The sequence below is a fragment of the Blennius ocellaris genome (assembly GCF_963422515.1).
Source record: "Blennius ocellaris genome assembly, chromosome: 4".
In the NCBI taxonomy this organism is placed as follows: Eukaryota; Metazoa; Chordata; class Actinopteri; order Blenniiformes; family Blenniidae; genus Blennius; species Blennius ocellaris.
The window spans coordinates 6,050,248-6,068,933 of NC_137653.1; the positions used below are offsets into that span (position 1 = coordinate 6,050,248).

The window sequence follows — 18,686 nt, forward strand, 5'->3', positions numbered from 1 at the left end:
GGGGTTTTTGTTTGTTTTCTGTGAACTGCAAATGGCAACTTTACAGGAGAAAACCTCCCCTGCCACACAGAGACGTCACCATCCCACCCAAAGATGCTGCTGAACTCAACCAAGCTGCAGGTCTCCATCAGCGACAGGCAATATGAGAGCTATTAACGCAAAGTTTGCACTAATATTGTCCGGCTGTCCCGAGACCTGCAGTCAGAAATTACTTAAGAAAGAGAGGAGCTTTGGACTGCAATTGAGCCTTTGTAAGAAATGCTAAGCCCCCATGAGCAGACCATCAACGAACGTCAGCGTGCATCTACAGGCCACAGTGAGAAATCTACTGCACTGGATGTGGAGGTTTCTACGATGGAGAAACAAATACAATTGCTAACAGAGGATTTGTATTGGCGAGCCAGGGTGGCTGCACGGTGGAGCTACAAAGTACCCAGAGTCAGTACTTTGTAGAGCCACTGCAATCACAGTTGTGAATGTTTTGATGTGTCTCTAACAGCTTTTCACATCAAGAGATAGAAATTTTCACTCATTCTTCAGATTGGATGGAGAGAACGTGAGTAAACAAGCAATTTTCATGCCAAAGATTTTCAAGAGGATGAAGGTCTGGACTTTGTCTTTGCCATTCTAACACATGAATACTCTTTGATGTAAACCACTTCAATATAGCTGTGGCCGTATGTTTCTAGTCGTTGTCCTGCTTAAAGTCTCAAATCTTTTGCTGGTTCAAACAGGTTTTCCTCTAAGATTGCCCTGTACTGGCCTCCATTTGATGTTTAATTGAAATAGCATGATAGTCATCTTCAATTGAAAGGAGATTTGAGGATTTGTTTGAACTCAACTATGTGGTGTTAATAATAACTAACATAGAGAAAGGGTTTCCTATGGTGGTCTACGCTGCCACTCTCACTTGTAGTGTATTGCTTCCATTACATTTAACATCCTCCCTAAGCTTCTGTAGCTTTTTCCAGTGTGTACCTATTTATCAGTAAATAAGACAATTTAGTCACAATTCATATCGAATTAGAAGAGCTGCTGCAGAGACCAATGGCCAGTGGTGGTTTGGTGCTGGGCAACTAATTTAAGGGTAATTCAGTTTTGGATTCAGTGTGAGAGACATCCCACCGGTGAAGCATTGAAGTGATCAAAGGTGGCCATTAAAACACTAAAGGTTCTTTATGCAGGCAAAAGGTTTGAATCATTGCAGCAACTCTCTTTTATTTACTAAAAGAGCAATCGCGAAAAAACCCTAGCCGCCATTTTCCTACCCTTCCAGCAACCCCATCAATTGAGCCGTTTATTTCATTCCCTCCTTAGAGTGACATGACTTCACACTTGCACCACCCTGTCCTTTTTTTTTTTTTTTAACTGCACTCAACTTCTCCACACTAAACTAAAACTCAATGGGAGGAAGAGGGAGATCTTTAATTTAATTCTTTAATTAATTCTACATTGAGTCCAGTCTTCATCGGTTTGTGCAGGAAATGCTCTTATGCAATGTAAGATTCTACAACACACTCACCCCTCCAAACTCTGGTCTGCCAGGAATCTGGTCACGCCCTTCATTACGCACTGATTGGTCAGAAATATTTGCAATGTTGGTCCACTTCCTCTTGGATTTCCTCCCACAATCAGGCCCTTTTTCTTTGCTTTCAGATGCTTTCATTATACTTAAAATATAAGACGCAGCATGAGTCATGAAAAAAATCGAGAGGAATTCGCAGATTGAAACCCTACTTGAACATTCATAACAATCTGATACCCGTCGTCATCTATGTCGGAATCTAGAGTAGAAAAGATATAGCGGGATTACAGGACAACGACTTGTCCTTGCCAAGAGGAAGAGTGGCAAAATCCTAATCAGCGAAGCAAGTTTACATAATAGCATGACGTGCCCCCCCCCTCTCAAGAAGCTTTTATGAGTGCCGATTTAGGGAAAGCAGAAGTGACAACACCAGGACTTAATTTCATAGATGCTTATGCTAAAATCTGTCTTTTCATGCTTCAGCCGTCACGAGTCGTCTGTTATTCCAGTGTCCACATGATGCCAAGGAATCAGTGGCTCCAGTGTTTTCACATTCCACACAGCCTTCGACAGAGGAAATGGAAAAGTACAACTCACACGTGTGTGAACAGAAAACTGTTTTGCTTTAAAATGTTGCACGAAATGAAAATAAGTAACACATTTTTTTCCTGGAACGATTTTTGAAATCCATTCCCTTTTTTGTGTTTTGTGTTACTTCTAAGAGTCGCTGTAAAAAAAAAAAAAAAAAATCTCAAATGAAAGCACATTGTGGTGGAATCAAAAGAAATTTTGACAGAAAGAACTGTTTCGGAAAGTGTAAAATAACAAAATGTTGCCAGAAAAACACAAGAGGTCCAGAAAACCGACACAATTGCTTTATTACTGATGACAGTTTACAGCTTGTTATTGGACAGAACGATAGTAAGTGGGCTTTTCTCTGATGGTGCACAAATTGGATGAATAGAAACTCAGATATATTCTACTTTTTTGTCATTTACACATTCAGTTGTTCGCTTTTTTTTTTTTTTTTTACTCCATACAGTTAATTCTTGACAGGCCATAATTATAATGCAAGTGATCCTTTGAAAGCTTGTGAGGTAGATTTTTGGTAACTGCACATTTGACAACATCTGCAAATCCAGTCTATCAAAACCAAAAGGGTTTACATTGAACAAGGTGAAATTGTCCTAAAAAAAAACATTGGGAATAAACTATTAAACAAATCATAATTTTAGATATTGTTTTTTCATGGTGATCAGTGGAAAAAACTTTCATCACCTCAGTGGATCAGTCGATGACTAGGCCATTATTTTGACAGACTTGGCTAAATTACCAAAAGCAAATACACTGAACGTTTCATCAGTCAATTACGTATTACAGCAACAACAAAAAATGTCTAACAGTGGTCCCATTATTGAAATTGTGTAAAGATGATATAACAAAAGAAAGCGAAAAATAACCTTTCAAAATCTTGAAATGTAAGAGGGGTTAAAAAAAGTGGTTATAAACAGAAGGTGATCTGAGGAAGGTCAGCACAGGAACCGAGTGACTGTGAGAAGTGCAGCGATGCTGGACAAAACGGGTTTTAATCCGTCTGCTCCACCATGTGAGATACAGTGTTCCCTATTTTGACCTATGCAGGCTGCGTATGCCATGACGTGGGGGATGTAGTTCTGCTCGTGGACCCCATGCAGCAGGTGTGCCAGAGGTCCTTTGGCGAACACGGCCACATCCTCTCCTCCGTGGGTCTCCATGCTCAGAGGCACAGCCGCCTGGGCCTGGTAATTGTTTTCCTCTGAAATAAAAGGAAGCAGTTATTTTTTTTAGCCTGGTGTCTACTGTGGAATTTTAATTCTGACGTTGGTTATAAGAATTCAGCCCTGGTCGGGTGAGTAGGAGGCCAAGTCCTTTCCAGAACTAAAAGCTGATTAAGTCGATGGAGTACTGTGAAGGTCACGCGAGGCAGCACTGATAAATCTTTAATGTTTCTCCTGTCATGACTGGTAATTGATATGGATTATTGTGACTTCAATTAGTTTTAACTACCGTGTCACCCTGAGACACTGTGTGCCTTTGACACAGCTTTCACATCCAAAAATAAATTCAAAACAAACATTGGAAAATTCCAATTGACATTTGGAATTGTGATTGAGAGAAGCGAAGGAGTGTCCAGTCTAGACTCCAAGTCCAGACTGCCCTGGGGGCGTTATAGGGGAAGGGTTGGAACTGTGTTTTCTCTCGGATTTGACTCGAGGGACACGTATTCGTTTTATTGTCTGGGCCTGGATTCCAGGCCGCCCCGGGGGCCGTTGTGACTGAAGGGTTGGACCCTGAAGCGATCCTTGGAATTAGATTCTAGAAAAACATGCGTCACACTGTGATGGAGTTATTTGGAAAAACTTAGTGGCCAAAGACTGGTCTGGTGGCTGTGTAGGTTGGGATTTTCTTATTTTGATTCTGAGTTCTCGAACTGGATTCGAGTTGACCAGCTGATTCGAGTCACAGGCGTGTATGTCGGAATAGAGTTTCTAGTGATGAGGCTGGTCCACTTGAACTTTGTTGAAGACAAACATTTGTGAGTGGGATACTGCAGATCAGCTCGCACACTGTAACTTTCACTCTCTCTCACGCTAAAGAAAAACTTAAATCTACTTTTTAAGATTTTTTTAATTTTTTAAAAAGAGGGGGTCAAGATGCTGGGAAGATTTATTCATTTTGTGAATGAGATATGTGGTTGTCTCGTGTGGTGTTGTTTTTGTTTTTGTTGTTGGTGTTGGTGTTAATAGAAAAGAATCAGTCCATGATAGAGAAAACTAGTAAACAAAAACAACATTACATTGAAAATCCGCCAACAACACCAGTGCAACCGAATTCCCAGATAATGCGGCACAGGTGTGTACCGTGTCACCCAGTACACTGTTCAATCTAGTTGAGAATTTTCAGAGTTTGATGAGTTCAACACCGACTGGGCTGGTCGGCAGGGCCCAAGGTTGGAGATTTGTTTTCTCTTTTACTTCTGTTGTGTTTGATAAGATGAAGGCTCAGTGGCTGGACGGAGGTTCATTTAATGATAAGAGGTTTGAGATTGTGGAGGAGGCATTGATCTATTTGGGATGGTGATTGTATCTCTGAATGTTTGGGTTTGTGGAAGTGTTGCTCGACACAGATTTTAGAAAGAAATTTGGTTTTTTTGTAACTGTAAAGACGTGGGGAGATTCTGTCTTTTTTTTTTTTTTTAATGGAGAGCTGCTGTCAAAGGAGGTGTAGTGGAGGAAGGAGGAGTGAGAAAGTTGTGAAGGTGGCGGGGTTGACCACTAACGTGAAAAGTTCCGACATGATGACAAATGAATCGGAATGACTGACCAGGCCAAGGTCAGGCCATGAAAACACACACACATACACACCTACAGACAGGTATGTGTCACTGTCTGGTCAACCTCAGAGGGATTGGGACTTGTGGATCGACACCTTGGATGCGTCTCACAAAATTTCACAACAGTAGTTATTCTAAAATCTACTAGATATTTCATAAAAGTAAAATACTGTCTTACACTAGCAGCTTTTTTGCCTATTTTTTGTTATTGTTTACCTTATGTAACTTGGCTTTCTTCAAGTCAACCGACAACATACATTTTCAAATGAATCACTGCTATTTTCTCCAATTAACTAAAAGTGGGGCCGTTTCTTCCTGTTGGCGGACATAACACACACAGGTTGTTCTTTTTACAGAAAAGAGAGTGCTACAAACAAGCAGGCCAAGTCAGTTTGAAATGCATGCCTCAGTCTGCTTCCAACCAAACTGGTGTGGCTTGAATTAAAGAGGAACTAAACACAGCTCAGACTTCTAAACAGACCAAACATGTGATGTGGTAGGTTTGAAAAGAAGTAACTGGAAACTGATGTGCCTACGAGAGGAGTATCTTCTGCTTTTATGATGACGTATTACACTGCTAACACTGGTTGGTGATTTCTCAGCAGGGAAAATCCCCCGCATGACGATCCAACATTTATTTTTCCAAGCACAAAGTCTTGTCTGTGAAGTTTTGTCTCACAACACATATCCCAACAGATGTCCAGCAGACTTTTTGTTTTAAACCTTTTGGGAAAATAGGAAATGCCAGAAATGCCAAAGTGCACAGAGTGGGAACTTTTTTCTTCTTTGTTCTCCATCACATAAATGATCACTGGAATATTGAACTCACGGTAGTCAATAGCAGAGACGTTTTCTCTCACTCCGCTGACAAGCTTGTAACCTGGTCCATTCCCATACAAGATAGAGGTGAATGGCTTCTGGTCAACGTCGCTCAACATGGGAGCCAGACCTGCGGGTGGGAAACGGCGCATGCAAATTCACAAGTCATGAACTTCCACAGGTATAAAGTATGCAGTGTTTCTGTCACGTCCATGCCGTTGCATACCAAATATTGTATTTCCTCTGAGTGTGTAGCCTCCGAAGTTGAACATGTGAGAATGGTCTGCGGTGACAACAGTGAGTGTATCATGGATGCTGGTCAAGAGATGTGCGCGCCCGATGGCCCGGTCCATCTCCACGGCTTCATGCAGAGCCTGCTTGGCCTTGCCCTCATGATGTCCGTGGTCGATTCGTCCACCTGGCAAAGAGGTACACTTTTGCAGTTGAGTCTTACAGTGTCAAAGTTTTCCAAACTAATTTGATCACATCTCTGTTTCATACACGAAAAGTGCAACAGTAGAGTTAAAAATCTCAGCTTGGGATTTCACCTCCACAAAATTGGCGAAGTGCACGTGTACATGAGAGAGTTGGTTGGGAAAACCAGGAAAATTGTGGCTCATACCCCCAATTATAAACAAAAGATGATCAACAACATTGACTACATCAATGAAGAAACAAATATATACATATATGGCATGGTTTGTCTTGCTTTTTGTCTTTTAAGTAAAAAAAGGTTGTGATACTCAAGTCAAGGTCTTTTTGAATGCAATACATCAGTTGGTCACATCTGTAGAAAAGTGCCACAGAGCAGAACACAGCCATGCAGTTCTAAAACAGATTTAAACGGTCACCCTCGACCAGCAGATAAAATCCATTGGGGTTCTTCCTCAGGATCTTGATGGCCACCTCCACCATCTCTGTCAGTGAAGGATCCGTCTCAGTGTTTCTCTCCAAGTCGTACGTCAGGTCTCCAGGTTCAAAGAGACCTTCAATAATAGATGGTGCAGGCAAAATATTACCGATTAAAATAAGCCTACGGCACATGCAAACACATACGGCTCCTCATTTACACTTCAATGGCAAGTTTCATAATGACACGGAGACTTACCCAGTAAGTAATCCACGTTGTTGGGGTTCAGCGATAAGACCTGCTTCTTGTTCCATACATAATGGGCTTTCTACAACAACAAAAAACACACATGTGCAGCACTTTGAACTTTCACTAATATATGAAATGTAATTTGGTAAATAAAGGCTGAATGGGAAAATAAAAAGGATTAAAATTCACCTTATTCTTCTTTTTGGCAATCCATTCCTCCACCAGGTTCCTCCCATCTTTGCGCGTGCCGCTATGCTTCAGTATGTTAGGGTACTCCACATCCGATTGGTTTTTGGGGAACATGTACTTTCTTCCGCCACCCATAATCACCTGAAATATTCCCAAATGGAGTCACAATTACAAAAAAAAAACAAACCCACAATTGCAACTTAATTGCAATAATTTTACATCTAAAAGCCCATACAGCTTTGTATGCAATGGGGGAAAAAATTATACTGAAATCACGAAACACTAAAAACCTACAACCAATTTTATATTGTAGTTACACTTTATGTTTAGTTCAGTATTTGCATGAAAGTGGGTGACAAGGTAAAACTGTACTAACGTCACATAAGAACACACACAACACAGCTGAACTGAAAATACACAGAAAACTTGTATTGCAAATAATCATGACAGTGTTGTCCAATCCTGATTCTGGAAGTGACTCTTTCTGCAAGACTGGGGTGTTTCTTATTCCAACATGCCTAAATCTAACGAAAGTGTTGACATTAAGTGTGAAAACCCCCCGATAATAAGCCATTTTTATCAAAGAGAGTACTAAACATGTATGATAGTAGCCCTTTAAGACCAGAACTGTACAACATCAAATGAATGCAATCACTTTTAATGTATGAATAAAATATATTTACTCCAACATTATATTCAAAACAATAATATTGCTTAATATGTCGTCTGATTTACAAATAATTGCCACAGCAGGCTGTACTTACACACAGTGACAGTTTGCAAAATGCAACCTGCTGATTTGAGTAACTATATAAAAAGCATGAAGAAATGAGTCATTACACAAAACAGATTAGGAAACACAGATGTACAAAGCCATTAATCTTGGTTCCTAATTTCATGCAAAGAGAAAATGGACAAAGTTGGAGTAGAAATGTAGAAGATTAAAAAGTTCTCACAAGTCCATCTGAGTTTGATATCAATTTTTGCCTAAATTGAAATGGGAAAACTATCAAGTAGTTTTCCAAGAATTTACTATAAATACAAACAATATAGTCAATCATTATGGTACTAAGGATGGATGGACGGATGGATGGATGGAAGGATATATGGAGCTAAACATTTGTGATTTTCACAGACAGAATGGCAGCACAACTATAATAAGACAAAATTGCAAAATCAGCAAGTAATCGATGCTTGCTGCCATGTGACTCACATCAATATTGGGAATGTTTTCAAAGAGCTGTCTGGCGATGTCCTTGCAGCCGGCCTGCAGGGCTTCAGGCGGCATCTCACCGTCAGAGTACCAGTCCCTGTCTACGCAGTGGGCGTACGAGGCACTGGGAGTTGCATGGTTGACTCGAGTTGTCGTCACTATTCCCACCGACTTGCCTGCAGGGGACGTAAAATATCTACCTTTATTCTTAATCCAGGCTCAGGGAAGCTGCATCATTTTAGTTAAAGAGGCATTGAAGTTTCACGCTGAGATGCACACCACCATAGGGGACCACCAAGGCTGAATGGATGAATCATTGTTACCACACAGATGGCCTTTCTGTCAATTACTAACTGAATAAAGTAAAACATTAATGCTTAACTCAGCCATGCAGTACATTTGTGCTGATGCCTGGTTTTGGCCTCCGACATGCAGTGTTTTGTCCCAAAAAGTGTTCATTTACACAACATATGTTCAAAGTGATTATATGCACCCTTGATGGATAAAAGCATTCATCATAATCAGAGGCCGTTTACTTTTCAAGCTCCGACGATACATCAGTTAACTTGTAATTGAATAAAACACATGTGAAAGCATTTTATTATTAACATTATTCACATAATAGTAAATAAAATACAATATTTTAATGAAATGCAGACGACACGTGGCAGAAAAGAGAAGGTGTCAAATAAAAATTATGAGTGAGTCATCTCCTTTCTCCAGTTAACCTTTCTGGTCAAGTACATTATGTTTACAAATTTCTCTCGAGGGTCCTTTGGTTCAAAGGATATATATTTGAGAATGTAGAAATAGTGTAAAAAGGAAAATGCACTTCAAAGTATTTCCCTCAAGCAATTGAGTCTCAAACTTTACTTCACATTAATATAATCTACAAGCAAAAATGAGTTACCTCAGTCATGACTGGCATGACATTTCATAATCCAAAACAACTGGAAAATAACAAACTTACATCCAAGTTATTAAAAAAACTGAAACTATTTGATCTGGTTTCTTTTTCTTGAGTATTTTTAATGTCGATTTACCTGCATCCTTAGCCCATTTGAGAATGGAAGTGACCTCGTTGCCCTGAGTGGTGTTGCACTGGGAGCGGACGGCGGCTGCGCTCACCCCCACCGTGCCCTCGTTGGCCTTCACCCCGCAGAGGTAAGCCGTGGCTGTGCCGGCACTGTCGGGCACCTGTGCATTCGTGTTGTACGTCTGCAATGACGAAAGACATACGGTCGGATTAGTTTGTAATAATTCCGCCTGTGAACGATCTCTGTAATTTAGTACAGATAGTTCACAGGGTTTATTCTTAGAACAAGAAAAAAGGACAAAGTTATTATTAAAAAAGATATTTAAAAAATGTAAAACTACTACTATAAAAACTATTAAAAAAAAAAAGGCCAGCCAGCAAAACAATATTCCAAATCTATATCATCGTTTTCTTTCTTTTCCTTTTTTTCTTTTACTTCAATTCGCTCTTTGTGGCTCTCCAGTCTTACATTATATACACTGCATTCAGAAATTTGGGTATTATTGTTCCATATTTATACTGACTCATACAACAATTATTGTTTTTTTATATATATCTTATAGGTGAAAAGCTTTTCTTTTTTTTAAATGTGCAAACACAATCAATCAATTAATTAAAAAAAGTAAAGAAGTTTAGCTTTTTAAATTTGGCGGCTAAGTCAATATTATTTGGAGCGCTTGTCCAAAGAAAAAACTGTTTGGATACTTAATTGACTCAAGCTGAAAATCTCTGCCCCTTAAAAGACTAATCAATTGATCAGTAAAACACTGCGCACTGCTTTGGAGAAACGCACAGTTTTGTCACGAGGTTGGATTCAGTCACTTTAGACTGTTGTGCGATTTTTATGGGCTCCAAGTTTGTATGGTGAGACCATTTGTTAACGAGCAAATCTTCTAGCACTAATCATTCTATATAATCCCAATACAGTTTGTGTCAGCAGGATTATAGCAGGACATTATTCTCAGTTTACACCAGAGGGAAGACTTAACTTCCCTGGCTATTAATTTCAAGCGTTTATATGTATAACGGGACAACTAATAACAACATTGTTGCCTGATTACGTTCAGTAGGAAGAAAGAATTTGTTGATTTGTGTCTGTATTTATTGTGGAAACTGTAACATAATGCTCAGGGCATGTGACCTTGCCCACGGTCACAGACCTTATCGGGAAGCCACTAATGTCCGCAGCAAGATCAATACATTTTGCCATACTGTGTAGTAGGGAGACCTTGGCCAGAGATACGAAAGGGAACTTGTCCATCTCCAGCTGCGTTTCCTCTCCGCTCTGTCCGTTCAGCTGACCCTTCAGGATTCGAGCAGCAGTGACCGTGGGAATGCCCATCCCTAAGCATCAAAATCACATTGGGTTTCAGGATCAATTTTTCGTTCTCAGCACGAACAAAGCATATAATCAATTCATTTGCAGCCTCAAGTTTGTAACACAACAAGCCATTTTGCTTTTATAGACATTCTAGATCAAGACAACTGCTGTCAAGCAGAGGGTTTTTCGGAGATTCACGTTACAATAAAAACTGTGTGAAAAGTGAGAGAAAAAAAGATGAGAAAGAAGAAAGAACAACAAACATAACCAAAGCTGACACGCATTAGCCAGTAAGAGGAAACCTCTTGTTCTAAGAAATACATGTTGGGAAAACAATAAAAAAGAAAAACATCCCCTTCTACTGTACGTCTGTAACTAGTCAAATCAGAACAAATGTCAGTTTTATGACTTCTGCTTGTGTTATTTTATAATAGTAAAGTTTTAAATGTGCTAAAACCATCCTAAATAAGCTGGAACCATGGAATTACAACCAGCTTCTTAGACGGAATGAGCTTTTTCCTGAAATTGCACCCAGAAGCCCGAGCAGAGTTCATTTATCCATATATACTGTAGATCCAGGATCGCTATGTTTACCTAAATTTTTCCATCCATCCATCCATCCATCCGTACTAGGGCTATGGAGTCAGCACCACATGAGAGCTTACATTGTGCTTAACAAACTTTGACCCAAGCCTTCAGGTAATTTAGAGTAAGCAATGATAAAAAGAAAAATGCAATCGAAACACAAAAAGCTCCCGAGTTAGGAACCTGGGTCTGGGTTTGGGTCCTTCCTGTTGCAAAGCAGGACTGCTAATCCCGACACAATTGCAGCCCCAATAAAGCCATTTTGAACTCCTTTTAAAGGAGTAGAAGACATGAATGTGTTCACCAGTTCAGTACAGACATTTGGGAACTGATTATCAGGTTACATCTCAGGAAAAAAAAAAAGGGTCGCAGTGATTGAAAATATTTGTGGTCCACTTTTAATGGGACTGTTCTGCTTGTGGATATCATCTTCGCAAGGGAAAACAAATTATTTTGACCCAGGTCAAGTGGAGGAATTCTCTACGCGTTTGAAGCTGTGCGCGTTTCAAAGAACATGAGGTTTTGCGATTCCTAGAGGAATAGATTTTACAGCCATCTGGGTTTTGATGACTTAAACACAATCCCGTAAATGTTCCTGGGATGAAGTCAAGGCCTGAGAATGATTTTCCAGTCCGATAATCCCTCCCTCTTTGCATTTAACCTCAGTTCTTGTTCTCTATACTTTTTGCCTGTTATTCTATAACTATGTTAACAAGACTGTGAATGCAGTGGTGTGCAAGAATGCCACGCTGCCCCTGTAGTGCAAACAGAGGGAAAGAGAGAGAGCCAACGGAGGCCCAACGGAGGATAAAAGTGTTTTGTGCTACCAATGGGTGACCCAGCGCAAAGAGAAGCCCAGTGACCTGACAGCAGCAGGATTGTTTTGTTTTGCTGGTGTTCTTTCACCTCAGTAATAGAAAACGTCTGAAACATTGTATTAATTTTTGACAACATGACCAGGTTTTTTTTTTTTTTTTTTTAATAAAACAATGAGAGCTGAAGTAACACATTAATTAAATTGCTTAAAAGGAAGCCAAGGCCTGCACTGACAATGTGTCTTCCGTGTTGAGCTCACTAAAATCGAATTCTCTGAGCAACAAAACTTTGCCTCTACCAATTATCACAAGGTATTTCACAACCGTTGACAATTGTGAAGATGATGATGCTGTGACTTACCATCTCCGAGGAAGAGGATGATGTTCTTGGCGATGTTTTGATTAAGCTTTTGCTGCGTCAGAGCCTCCTTCAGTGTCTGCTGAGCCCATGTATTCCAAAACTGGGGGTCTTTCTCCTGCTCTGCATATCACAAGAAAATAAATGTGTTTATATTTGGCATCTTTGCAAAACTCTAAACAATTGAGAATGTGGGCTTTTTTCAAAGGAGACTGACCTTATTCTGCTATGAGACAATACAATAACAATCAACAAAGTAATGATAATCCCATTTAGACCTAACCTTGTGCACAAAAATTTGATTTTCATGACATATTAATACACATTGAATTTCATCTTAATATGTCAGTATTTTTCAAGTCACTCGTGTGATTGCTTATATAAATACTGAATACATTTTATGCCCATTATAATAAAAAAAAGAAAAACACATTTCTTCTGTCGGGCTCTCTAACATTACTATGATCATAGTTTAAGTTTACACACAGACATGAAAACTGCTTATCCTGTTCATTTTACCTTAACAGACATGAGTTGATTCTCTAAGAATAACAATGTTTTGAATCATAGAACATGTGTACTAAATAAACCAAGTGACAGTACACTGCAGGGAGGTAAGCATCCTACCACATCTCTTCTGTAAGTCAAAAAGAGGAGGCTGTGACTTTTCAATGTTCCTCATACCATAGATTCCTGGTTGGTTACAAATGTGAAATTGAATATAGTGGACATTGGGGATAATACTTTGTAAGGGCAAAGACAATAGAAATTGTGAGACTATAATTTAATCATACACATACACTAATTTTCCTTTTAATAGCATAATAAATGAGAAAGGTGCAAAATTCCAGTGTGCTTTTATGACCTTTCCTGTGGACTTTAGAGGATTTAGGCTTGTTCTGTGATTATGTGACACATGATTTTGTACAATGCTTCCAGCGTGGAAGACAACATTTATTTCAGCAGGAATTGGTTTTGGACTATTACAGATATGTTTTGTCAAAAGGAAACATCAGCTGATACTTCAGAAATGCCGTTGATATCATGCATCCTTTGCAAATTGAGTTAATCTTGACATTTGAGAGCCGAGATTCAAATTTGGGGGGCAGCAGGAGGGGCATTCCCCAAGCACTGTTTGATTACATTCATTCCTGTTACCGGTATTCTCTGACTGAACACAACAGCACAACTTTCCATTGTTCAAGTAAAACAGGAAATCTTGCTTGACAAACTTGAACCTTGAAAATCTGTGTTGTCTCCCAGTGCAGCTCCACCCAGACTAAAAATCTTTTTTTTTTTGCTTTGCAGCAGCACAAACAGCACGTTAACTTACCAGGGAATTGTGGCTTTCCCGAGATTCCCGAGATCATACAGGAGCAAATGATGAGCAGGCTTGTCACCTTCATGTTGTCGTCTGTTGTGGCTGACACGTCGCTCTAGACAGCCATAACATGCCACTTTGAGGTGCTAAGGGAGCCGCTCTGCAGTTGTGTCACAGCTACGGGAGAATAAAAGAAGCACGCGCCAATGATTAGGTGTTTGTCATCGACATACGCATACTATGACACACTTGTTTGATAATTATTTCCCGAGCCATAATTTCATAAAGCACACTTTCAGGATAATGACACTTCTGTGTTAAAAATGTCAAGTGGGTCACTGAGTTTTACAGTAGTGTAGACATGTGCTCATACAAAAGAGCTTGATCATTAATGCCCAGCTCGACACTAAACGACAGGTTTTGTAATAGCAACTTGCAATGAAGTGAGAAGATATCTCAGCTAATCCCTAAAATAGCACATGCATAGCGATTAATATCACATCAGTAGGTAAATATACTCAAGTAAAAGTGCTGAGTGCTGTTTTCACAAAATATTAGTTACTTACCGACATTCAAAGACTACACTATGGCAATTTGTTTTGTAAACAAATGCATATTTTCGAAATTATTTGAAATGACAAAAAAAGGTTTTGTCTCCAAACCAGGAGCAGGATAATGCTTTGCAAATTCATCTTAATTGTGTGTGTACTCAATAGTGACCAATGATTTGATGTCAGAAAGTCAATAACATGTTGTAAATTGTACTTAAGTATGTGTACATGCCACACTTGGCACATGTTTGGTGGCTAGTCCAAGATGAAGTGGGATGACGTTGGGATGAAGATATTCTGTTGATCACGCCCACATTACATTGGTTTGTTAACCCCATCGCTCCTCAACGGACCACAGAACATCCACAAAAAATACGCCACGCCGAACGACCTTGAGCAAATCTTCCGCTCTCAAGCCAGTCTGACCCAGTTTGATGCAGTTCCTGTGAGCTGGATCACCACGAAACTTTAATGTGATCTGCCTTTGATCAAAAAGCATCTTTGTACCAATTTTCATGAAGATCAGCTCTTTTTTTCTTCTTCTTCTTTTTGAGGTATCTTGTTGACAGACAGACAAATAAACGCAGTGACTTTATAACCTCATTACATAAAAGTAACTATCATATGTATTGTCGTCATCGTAATTTCCAGACTATAAGCCGCTACTTTTTTCACACGCTTTGTTTTTTTCTTTGCCCTTGTCCTGTTCAGCAGCTTGGGCAGACAATAAAATGTGGTTTTCACACGCTTTGAACCCTGCAGCTTATACAATGACGCCGCTAATTTAGGGATTTTGACGAGTAACAAGCTTCAGGCCGCCAGATTCTACTTCTGGATGTATATACATGCTGTTTTGAGCACCTCTGCTTCTCCAAAACTTGCCATGAAAGTGATATATTTTCGCTCTCTGTGACCTCGTTTTGTGAGTGATGCGTTCAGATGCATCAGGTAAAGCCGCCCTGCTGGACTCCATGGATGAGAAATCTTTCTTCTCAGAATCACAATCAGTAAAAAAATAATGAAGTACTTTATCAACAGAGATAAAACCTTGTGATTATGTCTCTCTCTCTCTCTCTCTCTCTCTCTCTCTCTCTCTCTCTCTCTCTCTCTCTCTCTCTCTCTCTCGGTGCAGGAATTTCCAGCACTATGAAAGACAGATTTGTGAGAATTTGTGAAAACATGAGCAATCCCTGTATTCCCGCAGTGAAATCCCTTCCCTGTTACAATGTGGACGCTTGCGGCTTATATCCAGGTGCACTCAATAGTCTGAGAAATAACGGGAGCTTTTGCCCCTGCTCAGGAATGACCCCACTTATCAGGACTAACACCCCAAATGAAGGTGAAAAGATGAGTTAGTGGGCATATTTAAATAAGGCAAGCTCACTGAAGAAAGTCACACAGGTGTAAAAGAACATCTGGTCAGTGATGAGGAGAGTGAAGGACAGGGATCGGGGGTGGTAGTCGGGAAAGCAAAACTGAAAATAAACTGTGATTTTTCACTATAAACACATGTAAGGGAGTTAGGGAGATGCATACGTTCATTGCTTTTGAAAGTGGCTCATGTCACTCTGGACCATTTTTGTAGTAAAGTTGCTTTAGGTTTAGACTGCTGGGAGAAATTCTTAATGCAGTGAGCTTCTTTCCATTTATGCACTCCTTAAATTCACATGTCAAAATTGCATGTGTCTCCGCTCCTTCATCTTTGTATATTCTCCAGTACAAGTATAAGTGTAGCTACAACAGATAGTTTGAGGGGGAGGAGTAAATAAGTTTTTACTTCTTCCTACTCCTTTTTGTTCATACAAGTATAGATCAAGAGGATTGTGTTGTTTCTTTGTATTTGTTTTAATTGTTTAAATGTTTCTTTTTTCCCCTTGCTTTTATTTTTTCTATGTGTGGGTTTGAAATAAAGATTAATTTGTTCATTCATCCTTCAGATTTCTGTTCCAAATGTTGTATTTTCATGCAATCTGTTGACAAGCATGTTCAAATGAAAGAGCAGTGATACCACTTTGGACACATTGTTTTGTTTTATTTTTCTTTCCTAAATGCAGAAACAGGCATAAAAAGACATTGCAGAAAGGTAAAAACCACAAGAAGAATACCACCACTTGATTTAATGACCCCAATGCTGTGTGAATGAAAGCTATGTAATTGGTTCCATTGGTCTCAAGTGGTTCTATCAGGCGGTGTGCATGTTGCAGGAGAAACAAAAGAAGAGCTTGGTGAAGTTAAGCTCAAGGCCTTGCTGTGAATTTAAGTACTAACAACAGGGGATCTTATGGGTCCTGGCCAGTCAGACTTTCATCAGTAATTACCCACACCCTCCTCCTTTCTTCTTTGTGCTTATAGTCAAGGTCATTTTAATGGGATTGAGCTCCAGAGCACTGAGAGGTTTAAGAGCCATAATAAAGCCGATTAACACCAAATGATTGACCGGACACATCCATCACTGAGTAAATATGCTACCTCCATATGCTATTGGTTTAACATTCAAATCTTTCACCTGTGCTTACCTGAACATTTTCACCCAGTGACTTGTAGTCATCATACAATTAAGCTTCTCCTTTTTTATGGCTGTGATGAAAAAAAAATCACAAAATAGCTTCCAGGGATGGCCTTCTCAGCTATTCGATGACAAAGACTTCTAAACTGCACCGTCTGTTTTATTGAGAATTAGACAAGTCTGAACTAGCCAGGTCATTCAAAGGGAAAGCGGCACCAACAAAGCAGATGATTCGCATGACAAGAAGACACAGCAATACTGTTGCAAAACCCTTGGTTGTACCATGCGTCAGCTGCAGCAGGCTGTGTGGCAGTTCACGGCATCAGAACTTCCCTGGTCCACTTATAGGCATGGAGCCGCCCAGTCGGCAGGTAAAGTAGCAGAGCAGGGCCACGACGGCCACCAGCAAGGCCCCAGTCAGCAAAGTGGTCAGTATGAAATTAAATCCAATGTCAGCCATGGTGTCACCAAGAATTTGGCTATTCCAGCATGTCCAAACTGGTGTCAGACGGATTCATTTTATTGTCACAGCCTTGCTCAGCTCTTCACGAGGTTCCTGTTGAAGGCTGAGGCAAATCATAGAAGCACTCAACATGTGTCACTGCAGCGAGCTGCTGCTCCAACGCATGGATTAGTCCTGTCATTATGTTTATAAGTTGACAGGCTGACGGGCACAACAAAGGCTTACCTTAAAGCTATTCTATTGAATGGACATGACGATGGCAGTCTCCCATTGCAACACTGCCAAGACAGTGTTTATTGCTTTCTCCCTCTCTGTTCACTCAGATTGGCAAAGCCTCTACAAACCGTCACCACTCTTAAATAGGCAACTTGTTTTCCTTCTCACGCCAGTCTTGCCTCATTCAACCTCCCTGCACACAAAATAACTTACGTTTGAACTGAATTTCATGGCAACACTGAGTCAGATGTTCAACCGATTGTAAATTCATGTACATCAAAAGATGAAGATGATTTTGAATACATCCACTTGGCTGAATGAATCCTCTAAGTAAAATGTTTTTCTTTAAATGTAACTTTGTAATGTTAGATTAATTACTAGTGGCGGGGGGGGGGGGGGGGGGGGGGGGAGTGGGGGGTAGTAAAACTGATTAACCACCAACACGACGTCTTTGCGAAAATGTGATCAAAACTGACCTGATGTCTGTGCAACAGTTGAGAAAACCCATCTATTAATAATAATTCAGAGCAGATCAGTGAGCAAGGGGTCCACTGTGAGAGAAGATGCTGAGAAGAAAGATGAAGAAAACAGACTCGAACCCTTAAAATATGAATCACTGCTTTGGCAGCGTGCTTTCTCACGAAAGCCGAGATATTATGTGTGGAAACGCTCGAAGTGGACAAAAAAAAAGTAGTTTTTACTCACTGCAGGGTGCTTTCCGGGGCTCAAACCCACACCCAAGTGTGCGTGCAGTCCATTCAGATCTTTCACCTTGAAATGAGCGTCCTTGTCGCTGCTTTCACGCTCCTTTTTATAAGGCCACACTTGTTCGACTGTGGCTCCTGACTCAGAATAGCGATCTGTATCCCACGAGGGTCCAGGGAGGAGGGGGCATGAAAAAAAAAAAAAAAAAAAAAAACCCTTACAAATAACGATGCTCTGCTGCTGATGATGTGGGAGGAGACGGTCTGAGAGCGCCCCCTGCCGGAAGACTCGAGCGGTGTTTTGTTTTTGTTTTGTTATTTATTCAGATACAACGTAACTCAGGATCAAGGACAAGGTGTTTGTACAAAGTACATCACAACCCGATCAACGAAGTACAGATGTTACATTTGCTTTATTGTTGCATTTTGAATGTTAAATGTATCAAAACTCTGTCTTTGACTTTGGGGCGAATAAAGTTACTCTAGTTTTTTTGAAAACTCTGACATAAGCCCATCAATCTCTCGGATAGAATTTGATTTATACTGCATGGTTTATACAAGAAATGAAAATTGTAGCACTAAATAATTTACA

At 40.0% G+C, this 18,686-nt stretch overlaps 1 protein-coding gene across 1 annotated transcript; it reads right to left on the bottom strand.

Annotated features, from left to right (window-relative positions):
• Positions 1-2,378: 2,378 nt before the first annotated feature.
• alpl (alkaline phosphatase, biomineralization associated) lies at positions 2,379-18,229 on the bottom strand. The gene is made up of 12 exons (XM_080495906.1): positions 18,096-18,229; positions 13,667-13,831; positions 12,337-12,456; positions 10,483-10,598; positions 9,262-9,436; positions 8,219-8,394; positions 7,006-7,146; positions 6,826-6,895; positions 6,569-6,703; positions 5,944-6,135; positions 5,728-5,847; positions 2,379-3,320 (listed from the first exon to the last, which is right to left on the bottom strand). The coding sequence occupies exons 2-12, from the start codon at positions 13,737-13,739 to the stop codon at positions 3,055-3,057; spliced, it is 1,584 nt and encodes a 527-aa protein (XP_080352032.1). The 5' UTR covers positions 13,740-13,831; positions 18,096-18,229; the 3' UTR covers positions 2,379-3,054.
• Positions 18,230-18,686: the final 457 nt, after the last annotated feature.

Excerpts from the sequence above, each read along its gene's own strand:
- alpl (XM_080495906.1), bottom strand. The coding sequence starts at position 13,739 with ATGAAGGTGACAAGCCTGCTCATCATTTGCTCCTGTATGATCTCGGGA. Across the intron at positions 12,457-13,666 it reads GGGAAAGCCACAATTCCCTG|AGCAGGAGAAAGACCCCCAG; the intron begins GTAAGTTAACGT and ends TGTGATATGCAG. Across the intron at positions 9,437-10,482 it reads CTTTCGTATCTCTGGCCAAG|ACGTACAACACGAATGCACA; the intron begins GTCTCCCTACTA and ends TCGTCATTGCAG.